The sequence below is a fragment of the Odontesthes bonariensis genome, chromosome 6 (assembly GCF_027942865.1).
Source record: "Odontesthes bonariensis isolate fOdoBon6 chromosome 6, fOdoBon6.hap1, whole genome shotgun sequence".
NCBI lineage: Eukaryota > Metazoa > Chordata > Actinopteri > Atheriniformes > Atherinopsidae > Odontesthes > Odontesthes bonariensis.
Window position 1 is genome coordinate 38,814,056 of NC_134511.1, and position 9,750 is coordinate 38,823,805.

The 9,750-nt window shown below is 40.1% G+C and overlaps 1 protein-coding gene across 2 annotated transcripts in view; it reads left to right on the forward strand.

Moving 5' to 3' along the window:
* The window catches only part of arb2a (ARB2 cotranscriptional regulator A), a 156,619-nt gene extending 153,789 nt beyond the window's left edge, over positions 1 to 2,830 (forward strand). For both annotated transcript variants that reach the window (XM_075468747.1, XM_075468748.1), the window contains exon 11: positions 423 to 2,830. In XM_075468747.1, the coding sequence (XP_075324862.1) occupies positions 423 to 583 (161 nt within the window). In that variant the 3' untranslated portion in view covers positions 584 to 2,830. The remainder of the gene's footprint in view (positions 1 to 422) is intronic.
* The last annotated feature ends 6,920 nt before the right edge of the window (positions 2,831 to 9,750 follow it).

Genomic DNA, 9,750 nt, shown 5'->3' on the forward strand with positions numbered 1-9,750 from the left:
ACTACCGCTCCACTGATTTCACTTAGTGCGCCCATTGTGCATATCTCTGGTTCTGTTGGAAAGACCTCTCTCCATCTCCACAGACGTGCAGTGGTGTTGATTATCAGGTATCCGCTAGGATAACATATTAAAGCCGTCCCATTGGACTAACAGGTCATAGGCTGCCATGGCTCTCACGCATAAAGCTTTAGTTTTGCCTAGAGGAAAGCAGTTCATTGTGGGAGTGGTGAGCCAAATTAATCTTACTATCTTATCCATTGGTGTTCATTTCTTTTATTCATTTTTGTTGTCCAGGTATGTGGATAGGATGCAGAGCTGTAGTTTTGATTGTGTCAGAGTATCCATCATGCACTTTCTTTGCTTGTACCATTATAGTAAGTAAACATCTTTATCTTTGTGTGTGTCCTCTTCTTCATGTACAGGCACAGAGAGGCATGAGCTGACCTCCTGGATGAGTTTCAATTCCATCTTCAGGTTCTTCAGTGAGGTGCTGGAGGCAAAAGAAGAGGAGGAAGCAGAGGAGACCTCCAACACTGTCACCACACGCAGCAGCTCCCTCAAAAACAAACACCAAGATTTGTAAAGAACCATCAACAGTAACTTTGAACAGGAAGTTGTTGAGGGGAGGGTGATGAGGGATCATATGTGAAAGTGCAGAAATTGTCTTCTCTGCTATCTTTTCTCTCCTTCTGTCTTTTCCTCTGTAACCTCTCACCAGTTTTCCTTCCTCAGTCTTTTCCCTAAGTATCATTACTCCCCTCCAGCACTCTCTGGCTTTGCTCTCACAGTCTTCTTGTTGTTGGAGAGAAGAGTACAGGGTCACCATGTATACATCACAATAACGTTTTGCATTACTTCTAGTTGAGAGCAACTGTCAAAGCAAATGGGCCTGAGTGTTAGTGCTTCCCGTGGGCTGCGGCCTGGCTGTGGGTACGGGCCACAGCAGCAGAGATTAAGGCTGACAGGCGCTGTGCACAATGCGCTGTGGTGCACCTCTAATTGTCCTGACATCAGCCTGAACTGAGCTAATGCCCCGCCTGCCCTCCAGGCTGCAATCCTCAGTTTCTCCCCCTTCACTCCCCCTCCTCTCCCAGTCCTAAAGCCGGGTGTGCTTACCCTGAAATTAGCTCATGTGGCATGTCCTACTAAGGATATGTATCATTTCAACCTGGTTAGTGATCATTGCCATTTTTTTTTTCCACAACACACAGGACATTTTTGGTAAGAGTGATCCCTCATCACTGATGACCATTTGTTTTAACAAAGTAATTTAGTATTGTGGCTTTATCGTCTCCCTCCTGCACTCACTTTGGCTTTCAAAGTTGACTTTCCTCAATCAGCATTGTGTCGAATGAGGTTTTTTCTATGTTCATAAAATTTTGGAATAGCTATTCTTACCATTTTTTTCCCCCTCAACTTTGAGCCATATTTGAAGGTAGTGCCTCATAAGCACTTACTAGATTTAATTATCTGCACTTCTCAAAGCAATTGTGTTTACTTTTGTACATCTAAGGCTTTGTTTAGCAGAAGTGCAAATAGTTTACTTCTTTGTTTATAACACATATGTATCGTTCTTTATTATTTTTTTTACCCAAGTGTGATATCCTTGAAATTAGTGTTTTTCAGGAGGATTGAATGTGATGAAACAAATAAAACAAGCACAACCTGTTCTGATAATGGAAAACTCTAGACACTGAGCATATTTAAAATCACTTAAAATCAAGCATCAAAATGGGTTTGAGAGATATCTCATTTTAACAGGAGCCAGAAGTCAGCTCACAACACTCATAAAATCCCAATATATCGCCTTACACATGTCAGGAAACCCAAGATTTCAATATTATTCTAAGCCAGAATGATATTTCCTTAGATGTTGGAGAAATGTAACATTCTTCCCCCCCCCACCAAAGTACTCTTTGTGTGTACTTAGAAGTGACAAAGTCAGCTCCCCGCCCAGCTGCACATAATCTGACTGAGTGACACAAACATGATAAATTTTTTCCATAAAGTCTGTGTGTTTTATAAACCACTCAAGGCTTTATGGAATGCATGTCTAATGTGTCATGACATTAGTAAAAACTCAAACTGGATCCAGAATGTTATGATATCTTAGACACGTTCTCAATACTTTACTTCTTTTTTTCCTGCATTGTGAAACTTGCACACTGTGAAACCCTGCCTTGTCCTCTCTCTGTGTGTATGGTTTAAGGCTTTTGTGGATTATCTTTCTGCTGTAATGAGACAAGTGTGCCTGATGGTTCCAGGCCTAATATCCTTTTAATTTGATTCAGATCTCTCCAGGTTTCAGCAAAGAAGTTGGCTTATTATTTGATTTCCATGAGTTTCATTTCAAGATACCATTGCTCACCTTTGTGCTTTTCAGCTACAATCAGTTCTTTTTTTCCCACTATAATTTGTAAATTGTTGCCTTAGGAATAAACAAGACTCTGCTCACTGTTTTTAATATCCAGCAAGCCATATGTTAACAGAACTAAAGATGTAAGAGCAGCCTAAATCCAAAGCACAGTCTCAAAAAAATGGACAATTTTTGCTGATTGCTCTTGAAGACATTTTTTTGCAGGTGTTTTATTAAGCCCTCCTGCTTCCTTTTTATCAAACTGCAACTTTTTGTTTTCCGAAGCTGAAATTAACCTGCAAGTCACATATCTATTGTTTTGTATTCTCAAACATGATTTTCCCAGTCTTGATTGATCCATTTCGATTTTAAACGGTTGTCTAAAATTATTGTAGCGGCTCTGCAACACAGTAATTTCTCTTTTTACATGATTTCATTTTTGTATTTTACCCATTAAAGCTACAGTAAATAAAATCGATCCTTGCATCTTTATTTTCCAACTATATGTACGTATTTTCCGATTTCATTTAGTTTCTCGCTTAGCTGTTTATTTACTCTATAATCATCTGAACTTTTTTTGCGGGTTACCGGCGCAGGATAGAGCCACATTATCGACGCATTTAGAAGAAAAACAAACAGCTCCAGAAAGACAGGTGCGATGGTAAAGTGAGAAAGATGTGGCCGGAAAGTGTGAAGTGCGCGCGGCGGGATGAGAAAGTCGAGCAGGCAGTGTAAAATGACCTCTTTCATTGTCTCTACAACTACAACAACAGTATGGAATCTAACCATATGGAAGACCACCTAACATTCATTTGGTACCTCAGGTGTTAAATATCTTTTGTCAAGTTTCTGAACTGGCAAAACAACTTATTTTTCTATTTCTTTGTGTTGTTATTTTTAAGATGAGCACCAAAAACGAGAAACAAATAAGGGTTTGAGTTTTTAAAGGGGAGCATTCCGAGAGATTAAACTAAATATATAGGCAAAACAAACTATAAACTGTACCCTATTTTGGTAAATAATTTAGGCAAACGGACCCCCTCCCTCCAACTCAGCGAGCTTTTATGGCATCATTTGTTTTCACATGGTGAAACCGATCAGGTCATTAAACGCCCCCTCAATAAATCTTAAGAAATCTTTTCCCAATAACCCCCGTACAACAAGTGGAACCAGACGAGTCCCCCTTGCACGGTGTCAAGCCGCAGATTAAAGAGAGGCTTTCAATCACACACAGGCGCACAAGTGAGTGATTTGGGCTCGACTCTCCGTCTTAAAAGTGTTCAGAACTTCTGGGAGATAAGTGCAACTTCGCAGCTCTGTGATACAGAGAGAGGGGAACTCTTTCGGAGTTTAATTAAACAACATGCCTTCCATCCAAAGCAATGATGTGGTGGTACCTTAAATTACGACCTCCAGTCAGCTCTCATCAAAGCCAGGAGATTAACAGCCTTCACAGCGGGAACCGTTACATTTTCAGGAATTAGTGTCTGCCTTAAGACTAATTCACAATCTGTCAGGTGCGGTTATTTTACAGATTGCATTGTTATATCTGAGATTGCCAAAAAAAAAAAAAAATTAAGTACCACCCGGCGCTTTACAGTTTAAAGAAAAACACTGAAGTGTGGACTTTTCTTTGTGACAATGTCTCGCGTCTCCGTGGAGCAACTTCACGCTCTGGTTCCTAAAAGTTCCAAGACCTCCTAAGAGGAAAAACGAAGAAGGAAGTCTGAAGTTACCCCAGCGTGTGAACGTACAATAGGTATGTCTGATTTGATTATAGGTTTCATTTTCCCAGCTATGGTCGTCAGTTCATGGTGCACACATTATAGTAAGAGACAGCTCCACACTGAAAACCATCTGCAACGGAAAATAAAAGCAGCAGCGGAGAAAGGATGAAATTCGTGTCAAATAGTGGGGTTTGAGCTGTAATGTCAGCTTTTGGGAGGAGTAGGGGTGGAGACCATGACATTTTTAAAAAGTTGGGGAACCCCCTGTGCTGCCACAGGCTGATATTTCAATTTTTACTTCAAAGAGAGTTGTTGTCACGCTTGCTTGCTCCTGCCTATTCTTTTCTACACACCATCCGTGCAGAAGATGAACTCTCTCCAAAGGTACCAGGCATTAAACAAAGTTGGAATGTCACCCTTCTGACAGAATCCCCCCTCCACCCTCCCACCAACACACACACACACTGCTCCACAACTCTCCAGCGGATCACTGTCAGATCACTATTTGCATAATTATATGCTCTGCTCAGAGGAGAAAACTAACCCCCGAATTTTACGGGTCAACTAGCTGCAACAATCAATGTTTTATCGGGTATACTAAGGGAAAAAATATCTTCAACAATCATAGAAGAGGGACTCTCTTTCTCTCCTCTCGCCTCCCCTTTTATCAATTCAATTACATTATTGGCATGACTGCTTATCAGAAACAATATTTCCAAAGCAGTTTGGAAAAAAGAAAAAGAAAAATGTAAATTCTCACTGGCCAAATAAAAATAAAGAACCTCAGACTTTCTCTCTCAGTACGTGAGCAAATACTTTTATTCTTTTTTTTTTTTTTTTAAATCTATTGACTGGCTTAAGATTGCAGTTGCTTTGTATCCCTTCTCCCCTTCTCCCCTTCCCCATAACCCCCCCACCCCCGCTCTGCACGACTCTGTTTTTCCTTGGCAGAAAAGGTCTAATATATGGCCTATACACCAGAGCACAGGGCTGAGCTCACTGGTCGGTTTCGTTAGACATCATTACATATTCATGGACTTGCAGAGAAGCCATTTAATCCAGTGGAAACTGCTCCTCTTCAATTGCCTCTCTGCCTGTCTGGTCTAATAATGACTGCCGGACTGAAACAGCACTTAGGGCCACATACATAAAATTTAGGAGAGACCTTCACTGGGTTTGAATTCAGCGGGGCAAGGCTGCTGCAGTATCGATGAAAGATGCAAAGTCATTGGGGTCCCAAAGTGGGTTGCTGGGTAGGTTAAGGGCTGTATCAGTTCCAGTTGAAAGACAAAAGTTCCCCGCTTAACTTTTTTTGTCTCTTATTGCATCCTTTGGATTAAGAAAAACCTAATGTACAAAATAACAAATCATATGTCTCTCAGTATAACTGGAGGACACACAGTATTCCCCAGGGGGAAAAAAGGATCTGGTGAAAAACTTGTGTAACAATATAATGAGTTACTGGAGAAACGCTCTCTCTCACACACACTCACACACACATACACACACACAGAATGACCTGCTCCGGTCTCACCTGTCTTGAGGTTTCCATGAAAAAAAAACATGATAACCATAATGTGAAGAAATATGCGACGCAAATCGGCTAGCCCAGCAAAAATCCAATTCCCCTGGTTATCATAAGAAATGCAAGGCTGACAGACAAGAGAGGAAAAAAAACCTTTAGAGACCAAAATCATCAAGAACCACAACTACGTTGAATATAAGAAGTACACAATTGAGATATTCTTGTGGTTATTCGTTTTATTTTTCTCGTTTTTTTTTCTTGGCTTAGCTGTCTAATACTTCCAAGAAGCCAGTAACATCAGCAGCAGAGTCCAATGTGTGTGTGCGTTGTGCGTGCTTGAGGATCCTGGCATATAATACTCCGATTGTGGGACAGCTGTTGGCAGCGCCGTTTTACGGTGTTCACTCCATTTGGCTTTAATAGGAGCTTTCAGGCAGACCGCTACTCTATCCCCTCACCGCCCCTTCAATTACACCTCCTCTGATACTTTGCTGGCCTAAAGACTCCTGCAGTTAAAAAAAAAAAAACCCTCTGAAATGCAATACATTTGAAGAAAGGGCATTGACTTTTAAGATTTGGGGCTGAATTCTCTGATGATTCCAGGGAAATACTGTTAGGCAGGCAGCGATGATGGAGGGATGGAAAGGAAGTGTAACACAGCTCAGTGGCCTACTTTAACAGGCCACCGACGACTTACTGGGGAAATGTGGTCATTTTGTCTTGTTGAATAGCGGGAGTGATGGTGGGGCTCGAGCTAGGCCTGAGATCGGCGCCTTTCTTGGGCTTTAAAGGTGACTATATATCTTCTACATGAGATTATTCAAGTGTGTTATTTTTGATAACATATTTATTGAAAAATGTAATAAACTGATCGAAGCCATCTTACATGTGTGCCTTTTGTTGAACATGCTATTCACAAACACAAAAGGTGAATGAAGACCACATAGTCGCCCCCCAAAAAGTTAAGTGTGTTGGGTGTTCTCAGTCGTGTTGATTTGAACACGCACGTTGCGTTTACAGTTGCAGCAGAGTTACTTATGGAGAAAGTTCAAACCAACAGGAGCTCAAGTGTTTTGTTTTCTTTCTTTTTTCGTTTTGTTTACTGTACGGTTTTTTTTTCTGATTAAGTTTGTGGTTCTACTGACCTGATGTACCGCACGAAAACACGACACTGAAAAATATATGATTTTAAGGTAAGATGAGTAAGTAGCATGAGGCAATAAAAATGCAATTTAGAATCCATTATGTAGATTTGATCATTGTACAAGCAAAGCACAATTTAGAGTTAAACACTTATTTACTCATGTTGAGATAATGAGAGAAACTTTTAAAACAACAATTTAAAAAATATCTTCACTGTTGTGAATCTTTTTTTTTTCCTTTTTGTCGTTACCTAAGGACGTCAAATTAAATAAAGGGTGATCAAAACTATCTATTCAATGTTTGTCAGAAAAGTTTATTGTTTTTCTTTTTACATTAAAATGTGGTTCTTAGTCCAATCTAAAACTAAAAAAAAAAGATCACTTCCCTATCAAAGCCTTTAAAACTGTATAAATAACAACTCCACCACGCTTAATTCATTGATCTGCAAATGTTAGCTCGGTGCACACTTTTGTTTTCATTCATAATAAATCGAAGGACGTTGGCTGTGGATGAAATAATATTTTTCTTACACTTAAAGCAACGAAATAATTAAGTAATTCCGCAAATCCGTAAAGTACAACTATCCCCAAATCAATAACGATTTGCAGATGGTGAGATATTGATTAAATAGTGGTGAGAGAAAAGGCCCTGATTAAGAAAAAAAAAAAACATGCCTTTCTATTTCATTATTCGGTCACGCAATATTTCTTATACTCTCTGTTTTTATGAAAAAAGTATCTGAAGGTGTCAAATCAGTCAATATTTCAGGCTAATTTTTAAGCCAGCTAAGTAATATTAGAATAACCGTTTTGTATTCTTAAATAGTGTAATTAAAGCAAACAACAAATGTTGCAAATGTTAAAGTTCTTTAGAAGCGGATTTGTATCAGCCTTTTCTCAGAAAAACAGACCTGGTAAGAATTCAATAAGGAATAAAAACCTCGATAGAACGAACGAAAACTACTTTTGCGATGCAACTCCTCCACTGAACCACTCAAACACTGCACTCTCTTTTGGGTTTAAAATGGGGGGGTGGGTGGGGGGTGGTTCAAGGCGATATTAAATCACACATTATAGATGAGTTTCATCATGTGGACGCAGCCCTCCGAGGATAAACACGGCGGTGCGTGGGGTAAGAAGAAATCCAAGTTATTATTGCTGAGGGAACGGCCTTTCACTGGCAGCACCCTGCATCCTCATTACATCCCCCAAAAAGAGATGAAGGTCTAAATGAAGTTATTGCCATCCAATGAACTCAAATTAGCCGGGCCACACCATGACAGACAGCTCGGGTGGAGAAAAGGAGGGAGTGAGCTTGGAGGGATATAGGTGGTGGGATTTGGCAGGTGTATGTTTTGATGTGTATTTCATGGTTTGCGAGACCCCTTAAGTGAAGCCGGGTTCATTTCGAATCTGCGTGGTAAAGCGAGTTAATATTCTTGTGTTATTAAAGGGCCTGCAGTCACCTTGCAGCTTGCTCTGTGATGCCCAACCCCTCCTTTCTATCCCGACGGCTTAGACTCTCCTCCCATCTATTGCACTTCTTTATCAGCCATTCAAATATAACGTTTCTCTCCCTCTCTGCCGTCCACAGTATCTCCATCCGGTTGAATGGCTTTCTTTCTTGTCGCTGAGGTCCTCATTGTGTTACCTGAGTCAGCAGGGAGGATGAAAGGGGAGAGAGAGTTTGACGGAGGAAGGGGTAGTTTGACATGCAGGGAGGGAGACAGAGGCGATGATAGGCGAGGGGGACCCTGTAAGGAGTTGAGTGAATTTACCTGCTCCTCCGGTGGCAAGGCTTTGTGTGTGCGTGTGTGGAGTTAACGACACAGCGGCCAACTCTACTTTATTGCTGTTTATCCCTGCAGCAAAAGCTGTCATGGTGGGTGACAGATTGGCAGAATCTCTAATCAGTGCCCTCTTCCCTCCTCTCTGAGATCCCTTCTCACCTCAAACGCATTTCTGATCTGTCACAAATAGATTCGTGCTAATGGCATTTGCTTTCTGGAAAATACATAGCCCATGATGCACTTAGAGATACTGTTGGATGTTTTAGTTTTTGCGGCTCAGAGAACGTCGAGATGCACCGTTTTAACCATTGATTATTCCATGGGATACGGCTTTTAAAATCTTGACACGTTTGAAAGAGAAAGTAGAGTTGCATTACTTTGACATTTGTTGTAAAACAATTTCCTTGTTGCAAAATTCGACCAAAGTTAGTCCAATCTACTGCTGAATAACTCAGTCTGACTGCAATAAAAAAACAAATCATGTATCCGATTAAAACTAAATTAAAGCGAGACCATTTATACAACATTCGTAATAAATTCAGCTTTGTTCATTTAACTGACGTGCAAAAAGAACGAATATGTGATACTATAGAGTGTTTAATGTGCAACTTATAAATAAAAGTAACTTCTTATGGAAAGAAATACTTTCAACAAATAATATATTTATATTATTTCAATTTTGTTTATGTATTGGCTTCTGGCGTCCAAAGTATAATCATTTAGCGTTAGAACTTATAAATAGAGAGTTAAGTTTCACTTTTATTTGAACCGTTATATGAGGGACTTTTGGGACGACTGGATATTCCTCACACAAACAGCTTAACAAAAGCAGAATTATATACATTTTGAAGCACAAGAACTTAATATGTATATATATATATATATATGTATATATTAAGTTCTTGTGCTTCATATATATATATATATATATATATATATATATATATGTGTGTGTGTGTGTGTGTGTGTGTGTGTATAAATGTGTGTAAAAAATCTCAAAGATATTCAATAGCAACTGCCCGACTCCCATGCCACGCCTGCAGTGCAACAGTGGACCTAAAGCTATATTTCACTCAGAGCCTTCAATGGGATTGGCGCTTATCTCGCCAACACAGCTCTGCTGACCTGTAGGCTGCTGCATCAGAGGTGTGTGTTTGTGCTGAGGTGTTGACCTGTCAGGGGGGACTTGTTAGGACTTTAACTCCGACTG